The sequence below is a fragment of the Orbicella franksi genome, chromosome 1 (genome assembly GCF_964199315.1).
Source record: "Orbicella franksi chromosome 1, jaOrbFran1.1, whole genome shotgun sequence".
NCBI lineage: Eukaryota > Metazoa > Cnidaria > Anthozoa > Scleractinia > Merulinidae > Orbicella > Orbicella franksi.
The window spans coordinates 12,136,296-12,158,066 of NC_138145.1; the positions used below are offsets into that span (position 1 = coordinate 12,136,296).

Below are 21,771 nucleotides of genomic sequence, written 5' to 3' on the forward strand. Positions count from 1 at the left end.
ATAGCCTGACATTTCCAACTCTAATCAATTGGAATTTACTCAACACAAATCTTACTATGGTTCTGTTAGCGATTGCTTTTAATTCGTGTAGTATGTGGGAGGTACAATGACGCATACAAAATGCGGTTACGACGTGCGGTTGCGAACCTTTCAACCGTCCGTTTAAGTGACTTTAAAACGCGTTAATCGCTTTATCACATGTCAGGGTAAACCAGAATCGGATCTACGGGTTTTATAATCCACTCAAACTCAGCACACTTTTACTGAGCTTGAAATCGAGGGTGTTCTGCACGTGCCAATGATAACAAAGTCGTCACTAATGAATTGACTGGAAAAAAAATAGCAGGGAACAGAAAGAGCGAATAAAACGGCAGGGTATTAGCTTCATTCTAATTCGATTCCGGGACAGTCTGAAACACTATATTACCCAAATACCCATTTTATATAATGCTATTATCTCGGCCAAGCCGGGACACTGAGGTTTATATTTTTATGAATCGGCAGAACATAAGGAAACCAACTACAAGCTGATAAACATGTTAAAATCGCTTGAGATCACAATGCAGGAGGTTCAAAAGCCCGCGGTGAGGTGAAAGTGTCCATATAAAGTTTTCCCGGCATTCCGGCATTATCTCGAGCCTTGTCTAAACGCCACGCGATAGTAAGATAAAAGTGCTTAATTTGCTGATAATCCGTGCAATAAAATACCGAACTAAAGAAGAACATCGTGATCCTATAAAAATACCTCATTTCAATTGAATATAATGTTTCCTTTCGTGCCCTTGCGCCAAAGGACTTCCTTTAAACTTGTCAGTCATGCAGTAAGGCAACGATCAACCTTTGCCAAAAGAGCAAACAAAATGCAGGGTCACCGTGTTTGTTTTCGAGATAAGGCGCATTGAAGACCATGCGTTTTTAGAAGCTTTCGTTATTTTAAGACGATAAGAGAATCTACATTAGTGAAAATTAAGTCAGGTAGACGCACTCAATCTAACACAACTGAGTTTATTAACCGAAGTAAACTTTTGCAGCTGATGTCGTTACTTAAGGCAAAATAGGCATTGAAAAAGAATACACGTTAGTCTTGCCCGTCCATAATTGAAGCGGAAAACATCGGTTGCAAGAGAACGGAAAAGGCGAAATATTTGTAACTTCTAATTTCTCCGGTTTTTTTTTTTTTTTGAAGTGGAGAAACCAGTAAAGGAAGTATATCTATGAAAAGGAACAAGGGAGTGACGCGAACATTTTAAAGAGAGAGTAAACTGCCGGCCAAGTTAACGCAACTGGTACCAAGGCCTGTGATTGCTTTTGTTTCTTCCTTAGCAAGCGGGCTTGATGTATGACTTGGCGTGATGTTGGGACATGAAGTACGTGCGCAGTAAAGATGCGCAGAAAAATGGGCGCGAACGTCCTTCAGTTAAAGTAACATTGAGACACACCCAGAATTTAGCAACTTTTAGGACTTCCTGTCGCTTAAAAGGGCGCGACAGCTATTTTAATTAATGTTGTTAGTTGAAGGCGTCAAGCTTGAGTGACAAGACAGCCCCGCCAAAACCGCATATCGTTGGGGAGGAAGTCTACAAGTTTGTATAATTACTCGTAAATTATTTGTTCTCCTTCTGATGAGAGATATTTACTGTAAACTATGATTTCTCTGTTACATGACCTTGAGTTTGGAGAATTCAACTAAAATTGAGTGTGGCTATAAAAGGAGCCCTGTTTTCACTGGGTCTGAGGGAAACGAAAATGCACGGAAAAACTCTTTTTCCATGTCGCTTTTCTTTCTCATTAGGATTCAGCACGCGGTGAAGCAGCTGCAGCTATCCACTTGTACCCATACTACTTTTCGGTCTGGTCGCGTGAGCTTACTCCGAGGCTTTCACTGATCATGACCCAACGACGGACGTTTCATCAAAATAGCTGAATATTATCTAAATTATCATCTACTCCGGACCTGGTTACTGTCAACTCGCTTCTGGAATCAAACAGGACGCTGACCTTGGTACGATAAATTCAACACAGCTTCAGATTGAGGCAGAGCTGGAATTTTACACCAGGCAAGGGATGGTTTCAGCTATTTTTAAAAATAATTTCCATGATTATGAACAAATGCTTGTCTTTCAATTCAGATCCAGATTTTCGCCAGTTGATGCTATTTGCTTTAAGCTGTCGCATATGGAGGGTACGTAGCCAACGTTGTTCTGGCGTTTTTTCCTTGACAGCCATGTTTTCATAATATGGATATTTAATAATGCACAATAGACAAGCTTTAAATTTTTCCGAGCTTTTTTTTTCACAACTGCAAGTTGAGTACATAACCGCCGCGATTTTCGGTACGTTTTAATGTCTTAAAAGACAGCGATTTAGTTAGCAGCTAAAAACGGACATGTCAAAGCTTTTGAAGCAAGCAAAGCAGACAAAACTGTTGATAGAAAAGCTTTCCATCATGCCTTCAGAAACAACAGCGTTGCGGTTGTGAAATTCCTTTCAGAAATGAATGTCAAAGTGCATCGTTGAGCTCTGCTGGCTGTGTCTCCGCACGAACGCTAGATTTTTCAGATTTCGCTTACCAGAGAGCAATTGTGTAATCCCCTGTTATTTTGAAATATAAATTATCGCCATCGCTTTTTAAAATGCTATTGATATTTGGGGAAATACGGCTAAACGCGCTCTACGCAAATGCGCAAAAAACTCCGCTGTTACTACTGTAACACGTCTTACTACAAACCTTAGATTTCATCTGAATTTTTTAGTCATAAGTCACCGTTGGTTAGTTAACGCCCAATCACGGAATTTGCCGGCTATCCTTCCTCGCAGTTTGCAGTGCGGTTCCTGTTTACCAATTTAACTGACTATTCAGAGTCTTAGCTGAGTGGGAGTTACTTTATAGAGCACCGCACAATTCGAGTTGATACGGACATCAAATAATTTAATTCAGCGATCTTCATCTTTCAGACCCGCTCAAGCTAGCAATGTACTTCTTTCTTTGAATACAGCAATCCTTCAGCGTAGCCGTGCTGTAGTCGGCCATTTCTGTTGTTTTTGATTCCCTAAGATGCTTGTGCTAACAGACATTTTATAAATCATAAGCTTAGGGTCCTCAGGTGCTCATACACCATGTTGGAATCTCCTCGCTGATGAATTTCGTTGCATTTTGTGTTGTCTAGCTTGCCTTATAGCCCCGGGCTTAAATGCAGCTTCCTATCTTACATTTACTATGATATGCCCTGTAACCCTCGCCTAACCGCAGCGCAACGCAAATAACTCAGTTCGGTTGTCAGCGAAACGTACTTTCGTCGTAGCGAACGATCATTGACGCTCAACGTCATTGCGCTATGTTCTTTCGCCTTGTTTGCACATGCTTCTTAAACTCACCTCATGTATTTCGCCGTTCTTCCGCTCGACGAGTGTGCACACTAACGCAGCACGGTGAGTAATCGTGAAGTTTCTGCGGGTCGGAATCTAGATCAATCTAACGAGCCAATAGACACTAGAATTATCTTGTCATTAGCGCGTGAGATGAAGATATGCTATTCAAGATGACACTTCCGATTAGAAAGAAGACTGATGACCCAGACGTGTCGAGGTTAACTTTACTGACTCGAAAACAAAAGAGAAGTGGGATCTTTTTTTACACAGCTGAGCGGAAATCGAAACGGGAAGAACGTTTCGAAACTGCAAATACCTGTGTATGTATGTATTGAATGCAAACCTACTGTTTGACTGAGTGTGTTTGTATGCGGTAAAAGGAAGCGCGCTCACAAGAATGAGAAAGAAGTACTGAGAACTACAGCGATAAAAACATGACACGCGCAGCGGTGAAAATATTACACGCGCGGTCCCGGACGTGTGCTAGTGATAATCTACCCCAAACACAGGCGAGAAGTTGCTTTGGACGTTGTATGTCTACAGCTAAACGTAAAGGCGGTTTCGTTTTAACAAGGAAGTGGATCCTTTTTTACTTTGACTTTTCTGCTCTGTGGGCAGTCTAGATGAACCGCATCACATAATCTGCTGCTGCTGATTGGTTAGTAAGACGGGCGAGGTTTTTTTCAACTGTACGTATGCCATATATCTCACTTGCTTTATCTCACATCTCTCACATGCAACGACTATTTTACATAACCTTCTTCCAACGTCAGAAAAGTAATAAATTCTTATTGAGCAAGCTTGTTTGGTCACATGTAGATGAAACAAAACTAAGAATACATCTAATCCTGGTGCCCTGGAGAACAAAGTGCGTCAGTTTTGTTTATCTACTCAAATTTCTTGAAATTTATTTTCCTCTCTTAGTCTCTCTGTTTTAATACTGTTAAAGTAATAGTAGCTCGCAGTTACTGTTATAGAGTAAGTTCATTAAGGCGACAACTAACTCAGTTTCCACTGTTAAAGATATGTGATCCGTTTTATTCCAAGATCACGGTTGCTTGATCGTAAACTTTGCGTGCTTCTGTGCAACTCCGAGTGTGCATAGCTCATAAATATATAGTGGGATCAACGGCTTAAGGCTTAAATGTCCAAAGGTATTACAATGACTAGCACCATTACGGAATATCGCAAAGCTTCGATAATAATCTCATTCCTCCCTTTTTAGAAATTAACCCCGCCCCCCCCCCCCCTCCTCTACCAAAGGAAAGTGTTAGATGTAAATTGGAATTCTTCTAATGACAAGAGCTCCGAAATAAAACCCATGAGCCTATATTTAGATTTAATTTTTTTCCGATTATAACGCTCCCCTTACAGTAGGGGTATTTTTTTTAGAAGTCTTTGTCCCTACAGTATGTTTCGAGACTTGATTTAGAACTTGTTTTGCTTTTCCTGAAAATACAAGCTCAACCCCGTTTTTTTTAAAAGAAAAAGAGGTAATCCCTATGTGCCATACAAAATGAACCGGCTAACGAAAACAGTCTTACAAAAAATGTTTTTAATTAAAATAAACTAAAGTAGGTCCTATTAGGGCATGTAATGCGTGGCTTGCCAGTGATGTTTTGCCTCAATACTACTGTAACTATGCCATGTTTAAACATTCCGAAAACAAGCCTGTTTTGGCTAAATCACGACTAGAAGCTCTGCCCTTGGAACACAAGGATTTTTGAAAGGCTACGATAACTGTCTATATCGATACAACTGCAAACGAAGGTTCAAGGAAATTAGGATGCGATTCTAGTAATCTCCGGCTCCTTCCGTGTGATACACGTAAGTTATATGTCTTCTTTTCAAAGATTTAAAGAACGCATCTTATCCGAAATAGGAGACTGAAATCTCAAATCAATCGGTTCTCTAACGAAGAACTGTTGCGTCAAATGCCGCCAAAGATGAGGAATTGGTGAAGCCGAGTAGTACTGTGGAGCCTTTATGACATTTTATCTAATATGTATTTTCATTTTTTTTCTCTCGTTTCACCCACCGGTCGAACTTTGACTGATGACTTTAGCTGCGAAAACTGGTAATACAAGATTCCAGGGTGTGTGTCATCATTTTCATAAGATTAACAAACACGCGCTGGCGTGTGGCTAAAACAACAAATGCAGTCAGCATTGTGACTATTTTTGTTTTCTCACTGAAAGGTTACCACTGTTAGGCGCGACATCAGTCCTTAACCGCACGAGTTGAACTGTTTGCTGGGCAAGTAAAAATAATGTGACACTGCTAGACAATTGCTTTCTGAGAAGAGTGCCGTGAGGCCAGACTGACTTGTGACGCAAAAAGCATTTCAAATCCGGTCACGGTTTTTAGGACAGTCAAGTTTCGGTTATTTATGGGACCCACTTGAATACCAGTGAAGATCACCTGAGTATCGTTCGACATATCATTTACCTTGTTGAAGAGCTACAAATGGGATGAGTACTAAAGAAAACATACCGAACATAACTGGATCGCCTAAATGGCCACAGCTCGAGTTGTGGTGTGAGGTATAATTCTGGCCCCCGCTATTTGAACTGTTTTTACGCAATTCGCAAATGCCGGTGATAGCATTAAAGTACTGTGGTTTCAGTGGATTCTCCACCGGGAATGAAAGGGTAAATCAGGTCAGTTAGACTAAAAGCGTCCAATTGTGATTTTCCAAGTTTGCCTTGCTTTACAATTACATGGCATACAAAACGAGTCGCTTGTGACCCAGCCATATCTCGTTTAGCAACTTTTTTTTATCAGCTTGCGAGTACTCACTAGCTGACAGAATTGAGACCAGTAACTTGGAATACATTGCCATTCAGTATCAAATGGGTTCTTACTGTCTTCCAAGGTCGTTTATAAATGGGGTGGAAGTACAGTTGGATTATTTTAAGATGCAAACAGTTAAACCGAATTGGTTGATCATATGTAACAAACTCTACGGATACGTAATACAGGAATGGAAATATTCTTACCGGCAGTGCTCTGTAAGCGATAGCTACAGGATTATATTGGTTGGCAGATCATGGCGTTCACAGACAAACTGTATCGTTTAACGAGGAGTACTAAAAGTGGATGACTTACCTTTTGTATTATGGCGAAAGAATGACACCTTTATTTAGGTTGGATAATCCCTAAATGGACCTGAATACGTTAAGACAAGTAAACCGACAGCTGGTAATGCAGACTGGGTGCAAATTTACGGTGGTAATATAACCCGAGATATGACTGTGAATTAAACTGCTAAAGGTACAGTATCCATGGAAACGGTGCACGCCTGACCGTCTTATGATAAAAAAACGTTAATTTTAGGATTTAACTTGTTGAATACTGAATAGCCTGACATTTCCTGCTCTAATCAATTGGAATTTACTCAACACAAATCTTACTATGGTTCTTTTAGCGATTGCTTTTAATTCGTGCAGTATGTGGGAGGTACAATGACGCATACAAAATGCGGTTACGACGTGCGGTTGCGAACCTTTCAACCGTCCGTTTAAGTGACTTTAAAACGCGTTAATCGCTTTATCACATGTCAGGGTAAACCAGAATCGGATCTACGGGTTTTATAATCCACTCAAACTCAGCACACTTTTACTGAGCTTAAAATCGCGGGTGTTCTGCACGTGCCAACGATAACAAAGTCGTCACTAATGAATTGACTGCAAAAAAAATAGCAGGGAACAGAAAGAGCGAATAAAACGGCAGGGTATTAGCTTCATTCTAATTCGATTCCGGGACAGTCTGAAACACTATCTAGTGCACGGTGTTAGGTGGACACCTGGAAAATGTTTTGCGTTTTCCACAACATCGGTGAAAAGAAGAGGTTTTTTTATATTCCACATCGTAATACTAGCAGGATGTTCCCACGCCTATCCGAGCTGCTGTCCGAAGGAAAAACAACCATAAGCAGAAATGGTTAGCAAAAAGTTCTGGACAGTGCCACCTTCAACCCCACCACACCCTGGAATCGAAAGTGTCATTCACTTATGTAACTATACAATTTTTGTATAAATCTACTGGCGTTCTATCACGAATGGCGCTCTCTGATTGGCTACGCCACTCGCTATCTGTTCTGCTGTAGATAGGGAGTAGCGTAGCCGTGTACACTTGTTCACAAACTAGAGGCCGCTTCTTCGCGTTTTCGACGTGTCCGTAAAGAGAATTCAGATAAAGTTTTGAACGACTAGTAGATTTGTACTAAAACAATTAGATTATTCGCTGTCGATTTCTATGCAGGATAGTTGACTCGGGCTGCGCCATCGTCAACTATCACGCGATAGAAATCTCGAGCTCATAATCTAATTGTTTAATAGAACATAATTATTTAATATAATTATGTAATAATGTAACGTTATTATATGACTAGCTCCGTGAGCGGGCAAGATGAATCAAATCCTGCGCTGTGATTGGTTACCCGAGCGGGCAAAATGGAGCTATCTTGCCCGCTAGGGACTACCCGCCGTGTCCAGCAAGAAAAATTTCCCTGAAAGCCATATAATAAATCCTTTATTGACCAAGCTTGTTCGGCCAAGATGGCTGTATATTGGTCTCGTTCTTTTTTTGCGTGTCTATGGACCGAGACGGAGTCGAGGTCCATAGACAAGCAAAAAAAGAACTTGGCCAATATCCAGCTATTTTGACCTCACACTTGGTCAATAACCCATATGTATAATGATATAATAATATAATTAAAATTAATTTATGTACTAAAAACCTCTTTATGAACTGTCCTTCTGGGCCAGTTTGTTCAGTTCGAAAGTCTGTTAACGCTAACCCACTGGATTAAAAGTTAACCAAAGCATTAATTTCTATTGCATAAGAATGTTTTTCACTGCTTATGTTTTGTGCAGTTTGAGATTACTCAAATTCAAAACTGAAGGATAAACGATATAAACAGAAAACCACCGAAAAGCTACAAAACTCAAATCAAAATTCTGGCTTATCCTGGGTTAACTTAATTGGGCTTTGAATAAAACGGCCTCGGACATGTGCCTGGATAATACCTTGACAACTTTCTTGCGGCTGCAGGCCATTTTTGGCAGGGAAATCAACACATGCTTGTGCTTCAATGCATGGGAGAACTGGAGCGAGAAAAATCGGTTAACAGAATGACGTAAAAGAAAGGAGGGAGGAAGGGAAGGAGAGAGAGAGAGGCTCTCTGTTCTTTGGGATTCACATAACGCAAACATCACTTAAGTTCGCTCAGTAGGAGGGAGGTCGCACGTCTGTAACCACCAGTTACTGTGGAGACTGTAGATGGCGATAACGATGGGGATTTGACAGCCTGGTCTGTCGGGACAAAGTTTGAACTTCAGGTGGAAATTTTATACCAACCGTGCCGTACTCAATCTTATGGAACATCTGCAATTGATGAAGGTTCCTCGCTGCTCAAGCGTGTCCCACCCCAAGTTGTCTATCGCAGAGCAGACACTACTGTATCTTGAGTAATTATTAAATACGAATCTTGCAGCACGACGCTGAACGATCAAAACTCGTACAGAAAGCTAAGAGGATGTCACGAAAACCAGTCACAATAAAAACAACGCTAATTCAATAAAACTGTTTCTCCCCACCTAGACGCCCCGAAAGCCGATTTACTCAGAGAAAACAGCAAACACTCTTTACGCGTGTTTGTCGTGTTTGAAGGCACGTCTCTGGTATTAGCAATCTGTAGCTTTCTTGGAGTCTAACATAAGACCTTAGTCCGTGTTTACATAACCCACGGCTTGTATTAATCACGTCCCACAGTACCATTTGTAGTTCAAGGTTTTATAGTGTTACACTGTTTAGAAGGTGAAGAAGCCCGTCGCGAGAAGGATATTCTTCTCTGCAGGAGAGAGAAGAGGATGAGGAAATTTTAGCCTCAGAGAATTAGTGTTTCCGCCATGTCGACGAAGAAATCTCTTTGACGCTCGAAAGAAGTTTCAAGAAAGCCTGTGATGCAAGGTACATGTTCAGGGTTTCTAAACACCTTTTGTTCAAAAGCTCATCGCATGAAAGCAGCAGCTGACCCCAAGACATCGCGGCCGTATGGGCAATATCCCATTTCGGTCCTCTTCCTAATCTGGCCCTATTGTATAACGGAGCAAGAATATGTCTATTAAACAAGAAGGGAGAAGAAAATTTATGGTAGAAGAAAACATACAGAAATAGGGAGGGGGTTGGTGGGGGTGAGAGACGTTTGGAAGTGTTCAATAGAGTGAAAGTTATGTTTTTGCCCGCCGCTTGTGAACAAATGTTTGTAATTGCTGAATGGAATGGTATCCTTGCGTGTGGACGCGGACTGCAAGTAACAAAGCCAAACAAATAAGCATAACATTCATTTGTAATGGATGCTTTCAAAGTTGTAAGTATATGTCTGAGCTTTCTTAAAATCGATGAACGAGATTGGCATCTTCCCTCTTCTGATAAGCACCTTCTCCTACACCATTTTTACAAGTTCAGCCTCTTTCACCCTTTTTTCGTAGCATTCCAGCTTGAAGAGTTTCACCAAAGCTAGATGAAGTTATTAGAGAGCTTAAGGAAACCACGATGGCAACGGCAACGAGAACGCCACTAAATAAAAGGTTTAATGAGAAGAACAATGACTGTGCGCGTTCGTTACAAATCGTTTTGCATTATTTTGGAGAACGCAAACGACGGCGGCTAATTTCTCGTATTTTCTAGCTTGAGCAAGTTCTTAGACCAATATGCGCACTGGACAGACCTAGTAGACGGTTGCGAAATTCAAAGGTAAAATATAAATCCATTTTTTTCTAGGCGTTGCTCTCGGAGTAGCGGTCGTCATTGCTTAAGCTCTCTAATATTGATCCTTTAAGACCGCATTCCACTCGGAAAGTCTAGAAGGTTTGGATAAAAGAACTATTATGCTGGGAATGCTATTGTTGAAGCGATTTGATTCACTCTTTGCTTTCACCGGTAGATATAATTTTGTACGCAGCAACGCCCATAGCAAGTCCCAACGGTCGCCAGTACCACGTTTGATCACTTATTGATTGTTTGCATTGAAGTTTTCTTGGCAATGAATCTTTGAGTATTGATAAAAGACGTCAAGAGTATATTCAAGACCTTTCAAAGTTTCAATCGGCCATTTCCAAAGATTCGTTTGGTGCTGAGATTTTTGCTGTTCCGTTCCTGGTTGACTCCGACATTAACACCACTGGTGTTCTGAAAAACGTCATCTACGATTGTGAACTTTTCTTATTTTCGCGTTACTTGAACGTTTTCTTTCGATATTCAGCCAAAAGAAACTAACTGGAACAAGTTGCGGGAATTCTAACTACTAGTAACTTAAATTATTAAAAACTGGATCATTGGATCATGATAATGCAAATCGAGAGTTTTCAGTGGCTTAGCCATCATGGGTTATGAGGCATTATACCATGCTCTGCATGCGTACGCGTGGTTTGGGGGCGTTTTTATTTCTATTTCAGACTAGTTTTCTATATTTTGGGGGGCGTTTTTAATAAAACAATAATTCCACTCGCGCTTGTTGGATATGAGATGATCATAGCCAACTCGGCTTAGCGCCTCGTTGGCAATTACCATCTCAAATCCAACGCGCGCTCGTGGAATAATTACTAATTGCCAACTGTTTTGCATGCTACGACTTCTACATTCAAATTGTACTTACACACGTTGGTGTCACTGTCAAGTGATAACAATGTTGTTCCAAGGTTAGATTTGACTGGCAAAGCCTGTTTTATGCTTGAATCTCACTTGTCAAGACTTTTAAGAGAAGGTAAAAAATAACAATATAGCCCTCACTCAAATTCCTGCCTTGTAATACATTCTTAAATTTGTAGCTAGGCTTTCTCAACCCTGACGTTCTTATTGAAAGTTAGGTTTTAATATAAGAGTGTCCGTAACCATCTGGTGGATTGAGGTTATTAATTCACTCATTCATTGTGTTGTTTGCTCTACTGACAAATTTCTGGCGCAATTTCTCTCGAGTCCCTCACTGGTTCTTAATTCCTGTCGTAGGTGACCATGTACAGGCAGTAAAGTTAACAATTTCTCTCGAATCTGTCACTGGTTCTTAATTCTTGTCGTACGTGACCATGCACAGCCAGCAAACTTAACAGTACTCAACCCAACAATTCAGGTCGAATTTTTAAACTTTCGATTGTCTCTTCAGGTAAGCAGTAAACTGGATTAACCGGTTTAACCTCGGATGATCCTAGTAGTGCTAACCCGGCCAAACCAAACAGTGTATGGAAAGGGTCGACCTGCCAAAGAAAACAGACGGATTGACAACATCATTACAGTCAAAGGGAAAAACCACTTCAAACAATACGAAAATTTGGGCTATCATTTAGTTCATTACACGTCGCACGTCACTATTTTGAATTTGACAAAATCGTACCGCTGTAATACGACAAACTTCGTGTTTTGTATATCTTTATTATCATCATTATTATTATTATCATCATCATCATTATCATCATTATTATCATTATTATTATTATTATCATTATTATTATTATTTTTGTATTTTTTTTTTTTCAAACCTTCTAGTCGTGATTTTAAACCCCGACAACACTACGCCGGAGAATTTGAAAACTCAACAGTCACCGGTCATACTGGATAATGTGTTTGAGGAAAACTCGGTCAGGAAATCACATGACTATCATGACGTCATCGTTTTCGAAAAGCTCCGTTTTCGAAAATGTTTCCGTCCACACTAAAACACAAAGCCGGCGTTTTTTGAAGGGCGTTTTCGAAAGGCCCCGTTTTCGTGACGGATTAGCGTGGACGTAGTGTGAACGGGACGTTAGTTGATGACCAGTTTGGACGGACAAATAAGCAGTGCGACTACCGACATTACTACATACTGGAATGTGTAATAAAGACAACGAATTTCCCTTCAATTGATGAAATACAAATCATTCGAACTAACCTGCGATCAATTCAAACTTGAAACAAAACAGATAAGAGAATCCTTTTAAATTTCAAAGAATAGCAAGGCAATACCAAAGGTTACCCAATGTCGAAATCGTTGCTGGCCATTCTCACTTGTTAACGGGATGGTGAAGCTTTTTGTCGCTAACGTTCTCCAAAAACCACGTCTAAATAATTGGTCCTTTTAAATATTTAACTGTTTGAAAACTCTCTAAATTGAGTACATTTTGAAGATTATTTCCGCAGCCTTACCATATCACCAGGTCTGTCAGCAAATCCTCCTGTTTCTTCATCTTGGCAGGCAAGAATGTAACCCCGTAATTTGTCCTGAAACAACGAAAGAAAAGATAGACGGTGGACTTTCGATCTCTCGAACTTTCAAGGGCAACGATTACTTTGAGCAACCTCGTTCCCATAGCATGGCCTTTTGCCTTCAGTGCTTTGAGAAATCGCAATTTCCGTTTATATACTCGTGACTTGCACAAAATTAACTCTGAAATCAAAGAAAAACTGACATTGAAAGTATACTAAAATCGCAAACATTTAAGACATCATAATAAAACATAAACGAACGAAGATTGTTATGATTGGGAAAGACTGAGACGAACTATGAACATCTTTGTGACAACGTCGACAAGTTTTCTGACAAGCTACCTGCGAATTTAAAGCTAAAAACACTGTATTGACAACAAACATAACTTCATCCACTCCAGCACTCGGCGCAAAATTTCTAATCAAATTCATAATCATCTCGAGCATTCGACTATCAGAGTAAAAGCTTCGGTTGTTGCCGTGTTTGTTTGTTTTTTACCTTGTCGATCCAGTGCAATTTGCCAATAATCTCGAGCGATGCCAACACCCACCACGAGTAGCAAACATCAGGAAGTTTCTCCGGTCGGCCTGGAATGGATTCATAAGAACATGACATGATTAACTACCAGAGTCCCTTGAAAGATCTTGAAAGATTTAAAATTTTCAATGGGGAATGTACCTTTGAAGCAGGGATCACTTATAATATCACTTCTAAATCTGCGAACAATTGACCGTAAATTCCAGGCTTCTAAAATAAGCATAATCCTTGCTTGTTCCTTCGCTTTGATTTTGAGAGTTTGGCTCGAAACTTGATCAAAACAGTAGTGCAATATGCTCTAAAATAGACCTATAGATCGTTTTCACTGTCACGCAATAAAAAAATAAATCGAAAACCATCCGGTGGAAAAAGCTATGATATTATGATGTTATAGAAGATAACTAAATAAGCCACTTCTCCAAGTTTTAGGCCTATGCGTTTCCCCAAACTTCAGATATTCGTCGAAATGTTTCGCCGATATTTAAAGAGCCCAGTATGAAAACGCCATGTTGGTGTACCTCCGTGGTACACCAATATGGCGGCCGGAAAATAGTGTAAACATCTGAAACTTACTTTGGCTATCTAGGCGACTGATTATCAGTACTGATCAAACAAGCATTTACATAAGCACTTTTCCTAATGCTTTGACTTCTAAAAAGGCTCAAAATCATGGGATAAGTATATGTTTTTCGACAAACTCGATCATAGCCTTATGTCACGCACCTCCATAACCCTTAAAATTCAAAATACTCTGGAATCCAAACGAAGCACGCTATTAAGCTGTAAAATTGTAAACAGATATAAATATACCGCCTCTTGTGCCCGATGAGGACAAAACTTTGGTGGCTCTTTCGTTTTGGATTTTAGAAAGTGATGACGCCACGTGAAAACGATCTATTGTTTTTCCCAATCAGTAAGGGGTAATCCCCAGTCTGAACCATCCTTTGTTTTGCTATTTACTGCTTTCCCAGTGTATTTCTACCTTGAGGTTTTCACCTATCTGGATTGCATTTTTGTAGGTTGCAAACAACAAACCAAACTTGAGGACACTCAGTACTTTCACAGTTCTCAACCTCCCAAGATCTTGCAAGTGCAATGTGCTAAGCACTTGCATCAGACTTGTGCCTTGTTCATCACAGAAGCCCATTTAAATAGGCCATTTCTTAACTCCCTTTTGCCTCTGTTCCAAAATGAGTCCACATGCAAATCTTTTCATATAAAAATAATTTTGATTTGCATGAAAATGGATGTCTTGGTGAAACACATTTTCAAATGTATAATTTTGTGCAAAGCCTTGTTTTGACACAGAGGCAGAAAGCAACTCAGAAATGGCCAATATGACATGAAATGGCCAATATGGGTTTCTGCTAACTCTCTCTAACTCACCATTTAATCCACCAGATGGAAGCTGTCTCTCACAGAGCCACCAACCTAACATGTCAGCATTCACATGATGGAGAGTATCTGCTATAGCTAATGCACCAAGACAGCAATAAATCTGCAAGGAAAAAAAAAACGAAAAGTGAACATCTCAAATGACACACAGCATTGTTATAGTTCTGCTAAGCACTGAAAAACACTCTGAAGATGATCAGGAGGAGATGGACAACAGATCCTTGAACTGACCATGAGCCCCTTCTAACAGCAAACAAGAACATCGTCTGGTTTGAAGGTGTACGGTATTTTTGGTAGAGGTGGTGTTTTTGCCTTGTATGCAAAGGGTCCCCACCCCGGCTTCTTCTCTAAACCTACCAAAAAAAGCATTGACTAATAATAACTAACAATTTGGCTTATAAATTAAAATGAATTTAAAGAAAGCAGTCCAAAACTATTGACCTGTCCTGCATGTGATTCAGATCCCGGCCTGCATCCAAAGCCGCCATCAAAATTCATACACAACAACACATATTCCACAGCCTTCTCTAGGTTTACAGCATCCAAACGGCCCTGGGAATAAAACAGATACCTGTAATCACTGCATTTGATTAATTTATCACTTTTAGATGAAGGTTTCATCCCAGCTATTAAACTACAATTAAAGCCATAAGTGAGCAATTTTGATATAATGACTATTATTATGAAAGGTTCCAGGGCTGCCATTAAGCCATAACCTGTAACACTCGATGCTATGGGTGAAATTGCTTTTTGTTGAATGGAACTCACCCACAAAGTAACAAGTCTGCTACAGGTGTGGAGAAAACATGTGACTCAAAACTGGGTTCTTCTGGTAAACAAAGAATTGTATAACCTACCAATAGTTTTAAACTGGCAAAGGCACAAAATGAAAACCTTGTATCCACTTCCCCTAAAGATGAAAGCAAACAGAATAAACAAATAAATAAGAGATAGCACGTACCACTTTTGTGTTTCTAAATAAATTTTATTTTATTCTAACCAGCAATCAGCTACTTGAAGTTGGACAGTTTTACCACAAGTAGCAATCATATATCAAATAATAAATATTCACATCTGCACATGAGTACGAACCCCACTTGTCCCCAACAAATGATCCATCGGCTTGCTGAAGTTTTGATACATAGTCCACAGTCTTGTCGACATCAATCAGCTCAATACAGCCATAAAGAGACAGAATCTAAACCAGGAAATGATAAACACAGATTAAATTCAAGTTCTTAGGATACAGTCTGTGAGGCCAGTTGTTATACAAAATGGTAAATGATGTACTCCACCAGATAAATCATTATCCTCTGGACCAATTCTAATAAGACAAAAGTTATCAAATGGATAGTGAGTTATCCAGTGGATAGCATTATACTCTCTATGTACAGCTAGCATTAGTATGGAGAAGTGTATCATGAGAGTTAAGTATCCTGCCCAAGAACACAGATGAACCCACCCAGGGCTTGAACCTGGATCACTCAATTTGGAGTCCACAGTGCCCTAACCTGCACCTCCCTAGAACTAGAAAATCAACATCATCATTTCCATCTCCCCACTTGAGAAATAGGGCCTGCAAAACTCCCCCATCCTAAACCACTTCAATCATTAACATACAGTACCTGAATTGCACTTAGTGTGTACAAGAGATGAGGGTCATGGTTATGACTAGCACTAAAACCACCATTATCATGTTGACAAGACTTGACAAACTCAGTGATTTCATCCTTCTCCATCATGTCCTGCTTGTTCATTAGAAACATTGAGGTAAGACCCCAGTAAACTCCACTCATACGCAGATATTCTGTTATGCAGTACTCCTGAAATAATGCCATCAAAACAGCAGTCATCAATACACATACAATTTTTCTGTGATCATGCTCTTTTTAGTCAGTTAGGCAGTCAAATGATTGGTCAGACGGTCATTTGGTCATTTGGTTGGTCAGTCGGTTGGATGGCAAGTTGATAAGTCAGTAAGTCGGTCAGGCAGTCAGTCATTCAGTCAGTCAGTCAGTCAATCAGTCAGTCAGACAGACATCAAGACAGACAGCCAGTCAGTGAGTCCATCAGTCAGTCAGAAGGTCTGTCAGTTGGTCATAATTGACTATCAGTCACCAAGTGGGTACAGTGGAACCTCGATTTAACGAAGTCGCTGGGGACCGGCCAAATTTGTTCGTTAAATCGAGGGTTCGTTATATTGAAAACCTCGATATAACGAATTTGAGGGGAAACGACCAAAATGTTCGTTATATCGAGGTCATAGTTCATGATTGATTTGTAACACAGGTGACTTCTGTCACATAATTCAATGTAATTTTCTTCACCCAGAAGTGCCGCGTTTTGAGATGCAATTCATTAAGTATGGTGGCTTTCAGTATCAATTATTTTCACTTTTGAGCAGACGCGCAGCTTTTGTTTACAAAAAAACGACACTTTCAGAGTAGCGATTTAAAAATTTTGCAACATAGAGGTTATACAGAACGATTGTCTATGTAAACAAGGAAACATTGTAATTCGTTATATCGAGGTAGATTTTACGTTTGGGCTTCCGGATTATGTTCGTTATATCGAAGAATTCGTTATATAGAGGTTCGTTATATCGAGGTTCTATTCCATACATTTTACTGTAACTTTGGCCGGGACATAGAATATCGTTCGTTATATCGAGGACTTCGTTAAATAGAGGTTCGTTAAATCGGGGTTCCACTGTAGTCAGTTGATTGGTCAGTCGTTCAGCCATGATCAGTCTATCAGTCACCAAGAGGGCACTCAGTTGATTGATTGGTCAGTCATGATCAGTCTATCAGTCAGTCAGTAAGTCTGTTGGTCAGTCATGATCAGTCTATCAGTCAACAAGTGAAAACATAATATAACAAACTCAGCTCTCACACCCAGTAAAGATGAGATGAGAAGGAATGCCTGATGTAAAAGATTGAAAACTAGAAGAAAATTCGAGACATCAATTTCCATTCATGTAAGACCATCACATAAAACCTACTTACATAATCATCTTTCTTCTTCCCATAAGCTGCAATGAAATCAGCATGTTTGTCCAAAAACAGCTGCGTTGGAGAGTTGACTGGAAGTTTAACATCTTTCACTTGAGATCCCTAAACCCAAGATTGGCCGAGAGTTGTTGTTAATACTACAAATACCTCCTAACTCAAATACGTTTTCCGAGTGGAGGAGAATGTGTCACATGTCATGGGTCAAAACTCACTAACTCCCTAGGGCGAACAAAACTCACTAACTCCCTAGGGAAACAACAACTTGAACTTTCGACTCGCACGTGATCAGGTTGTGCACCTTGAAACAGTGGCAAATTTGTGTGCCAGTTGGCCTGATGTGAAAATACCACTGAAGTCGGGCAACGTTTCTCACTAGAGAAGGCATTCATTATTCAAGAAAAGGGATAATTGCAAAAACATATCAGATTAACAAAGTGAAACTTTGAACATTTTGCGTCTTCAAACTTTTAACTTGGCGCCAAAAATGGGTCGCCCACGTCCGGCAAATCGCTCTTCAACTGCTTCAATCACCCTCGTCAGGTAGGAAAATAGTTGTGTCATTTACATCAAACTATGTTTTTCCTCCTCAAATCAAACCCAGAATTCTTGACTTGAGCATTAGAAGAAGGCAAACCAACTTTAGTATTGTCTTTATTTTTTGTTAACTGCGAAGAAAAAGACTGTTAAAAAAAGACTGTAGGACAGCTCAGTTTGACTGCCGCTCATATGGCAGGCACACCCACTGTGGGCGTCAAGCAAATCATTTTTTCGCAGTTTTTTTCTATTTTTGAGTCGGGAGGTATAACAAAAGACTTAATGACTGGCCCCCCAACATTGAGGGTCTCGGGGAAACAAAACTCACTGTTTCCCTTGGGGCCAGTCATTAAGTGCATAATTAAGCTTTTATTTGTGGCGATGCATTGTTACCCTTAATTTCACATTTTTACAATACTAACGGAAGCGATTTTCCACTGGAATTTTTCTTCACTATAACTAATAAGACACACATTTTAACCTTATCTAATTTTAGTAAAAAGAACCTCGGCCTTAGTCATTTTCTGTGACTAATCTTGCTCAATTACGCTGAAGTACGATAAACTTGGACTGGATATCTAGGAGCGAAATTTTCTTACACAAGGACAGGTAGTTTGAAATCCTTTCTGTTTCATACCTTTCAAGAATTTACTACTTTTATACCAAAATGAAGGAGACACATATTTTTCTTACCATTTTAAGAAAAGTAGATGTTATTTCCTTCTCCGAAGAACACCGTGTAAAGCCGCCATCTTGGAAAGTAGTTCCGCTGGTCACTTTGATTGACTGGTCACCTGATGATGAACTTACTTCCAATGTCCAGCCGCGAGCAACTCGTCACGATTGAGACCAGAAAAAGCCAACTCTTCTGTTATATAAAGATTTCAACCTCTTCCACATTTCTTCCAATAGAGCCAAGCTAGAGAGAAAAACGTTTGCTTCTCTCCCTCTCCACTTCATTCCCCTTTTTGGCCTCGCCCCATCTCCCGTTCAATTAAAGTTAGTCCCTCCTGTACCCAATAGGTCTTTGCGCGCTTTTAAGTGCCATGGGATCAAATAATGTCCATACCACTTGAATCCTAACAAATTTTCTACTTGTTAACTCAAGACACTAGGAAAAAGATGTTGCTGGCTAAATTTGAGGGCACCAAATAGGGCACAGTCTTGGTAATTAAAGGAAATCATAAGTTGTCCTGACCAGCAGTCGAAAAAGGGAAACTCTTTGTGAGCTGCATTTGAACATGGGTCAGTAAGACTGGAAATCATTCATGCAGTCATGGCGGGCAAAAAAAAAATTAAGTTGTAGTTCGTTCATGGTAAAGATTTAGAGAGTTCTTTGTTCCTTCGGCTGGAAAACTAAGACGCGAGACAAGACACGCGGCGCTATTTCCAATTTCTTTCAAGTATCCAGTTGAACCATGTCAACGTTGAATTTTTCCCTCGACTTTAATTTCGAGGTCGAAAACGCAGCAGAAAATGAAGATCTGAACAAAAATAACACTGTTAACTGATCAAGAAGATCTTGAGACAAAGGCTCGTGTGGCGTACCGAGAAAATACGAGCAACTTGTGGGATATTGAATGGTGTACTACTCGAAAGCATGGCATAACCAGTACTTATATAAAAGTAAACTAATTGTATAACTGTCGATACTTCCATCAATGGAACTTTTATTCAACATTTGATTAGTTCTTCACGTTTCCCAAGAAAAAGTCGATTTACATTGTGCGAGCACAATATTAGCGTAACTGGATGAAATAATTGCGCTGAACAATTTCGATCAAGTGACGTTACAAGAAAAAAACTCTCGCAAATACACATTTAATATTTAATTAAAGAAAAGTGAATTTTTTTACACTGAAATACTAGCTACATTTTTCTAAAGCATTCTTCGCTGCACCAATGCTAGACACACACACAAAAAAAAAGTTACAAAATTTAAAATATGCAGAGGTTCGAAGGTTACGCAACATTTCCATTTGATTCGATGAACGTTTTAGTCGGTTGGCGAGTACTATATCCTTCCTATATCCTTGCACGCAGCAAAATCAGTTCCAATCTTTCAGAGCCCAAACTCGTGTCTGACATGTAACAATTCGAGGTGAGGAAGGGCAGCGAAATCCTCGGCAGGCATTAGCATTACACAGATACCGTTTCGTCTTTGTTTATTTGGCTCCTTCATCAGGGCTGTGAAACTCTTATTTAATTTATTCCTTTCTGATTTCGTTTCTGTCGCCCAGCCTTAGACTTCCGCTGAAAATATGGAGAAAGCGACAGAGGAGGAAGATATAATGGACGTTTTGATTTCCCTCGTGGTTCCATTTGATTTTATAGCACGCTAGGTCCGGACAAGTTAGAGTCACCACATATCAATGCACGAGATGTGAAAAATAACGAGTGTTAAGAGAATTATATTAACATGACGTCAAATGATATTTGATTTTACACGTTCTTAACCCATTGAAATACAGAAAGATGAGATCTTGTGCAAGACTGTGCAGTAAAACAGCACCCAATTGCAATTCTCAATTTTCCAATTCCCCACAATTCACTGTTTGCCCCCCAAAGATTGAATTTAAGGAAAATTTTTGTTCATTCATGGTACATTTTGAGAGAGTCTCTGGCTGTGATTCTAGCTTTACTTGGTGTGATTTAAAACTGTTTTTCTGTCAAAGTTGATTTATTTTTAAAGTAACAGTGAATTTTCGAACAACTATTTTTCATTCAATCTCTTCGCAAGCTTGAAACGACTTGACTAATCAAGCGATTCTGGAGGGTTCCCTTTAGGTTCGACTTGGACTGTTTTAAAACCAATGAAAATGAACAGAAGTTAAACACCAAAGACCCCACTGAGCCATGCGTTTGTTAGCAAGGCATGCGCAATTCAACCGGAAGGTCGATAGACGGAGCTTTGGAAGGTCGCGCACTTCAAGGGTAACGAAGACCCAGGGTACGAGGTTGTTTACCATTATGACATTTCTCTCCTTTTTCAGGCTGGATGCCTGATAGAAAGGGTAAAACTTCCTTTTACATTTTTGCAAGGCCCTTTCAAAGCAAAGGGATGCAGAGTGCCCACTGTAGGTGTGGGTACCATCGTCTATGAAAGATATTTGAAAGGGTTACCCTTTAATGAACATTTCATAGTATTAACAGCCGGCAAAATACAACAGTCTTAAGGTACAAAAAGCAGTAGGACGTATATTCCTTGGTATTTTAAAAATACTTGATAGAGCACAGATTTACAACATAACATCTTTATAATGTAAGACGGCCTGGCCAGACATGTTATATTTAAATAAGATCTGTACCTGACAGCACACTCAACAGCCTAGGATATGGAACAGACTGAAAATACTCGGTAGGTATCAACGCGGCACAAATAGCACTCCTTCTTTGGTTTTTACTACCAAGCGATGCTATAGAATTTCCAGTGCCAACGCGGCCCTGTTTGCCAGTGGAAACTGTCGACCTCTCTGTTGATTCACCTTCCTCGTGGCCTTTCTCTTTCCGTAGAAAACGTAATGATTTCCTCACAGCATTTCCGCTTTACTTCTCTTTTAATTCAGGGTTTTCATGGGTTTTCCGCTTCCGAAGAAAACGTGGTGACCATGATTTCTTCATAACATTCTGGCTTTGTGCCTGCGCTGATAAATGGCCATTCTCGTACTGGCCAATCGATATCTC

The 21,771-nt window shown here is 39.9% G+C and overlaps 1 protein-coding gene across 1 annotated transcript; it reads right to left on the reverse strand.

Moving 5' to 3' along the window:
- Window positions 1-1,201: 1,201 nt before the first annotated feature.
- On the reverse strand, window positions 1,202-19,575 carry LOC145490803 (geranylgeranyl transferase type-2 subunit beta-like). Its single transcript, XM_081469903.1, has 10 exons — window positions 18,781-19,575; window positions 17,548-17,655; window positions 16,168-16,365; window positions 15,635-15,740; window positions 15,400-15,452; window positions 14,984-15,094; window positions 14,534-14,645; window positions 13,109-13,197; window positions 12,550-12,624; window positions 1,202-11,624 (listed from the first exon to the last, which is right to left on the reverse strand). The coding sequence occupies exons 1-10, from the start codon at window positions 18,781-18,783 to the stop codon at window positions 11,484-11,486; spliced, it is 996 nt and encodes a 331-aa protein (XP_081326029.1). The 5' UTR covers window positions 18,784-19,575; the 3' UTR covers window positions 1,202-11,483.
- Between the last annotated feature and the right edge of the window lie 2,196 nt (window positions 19,576-21,771).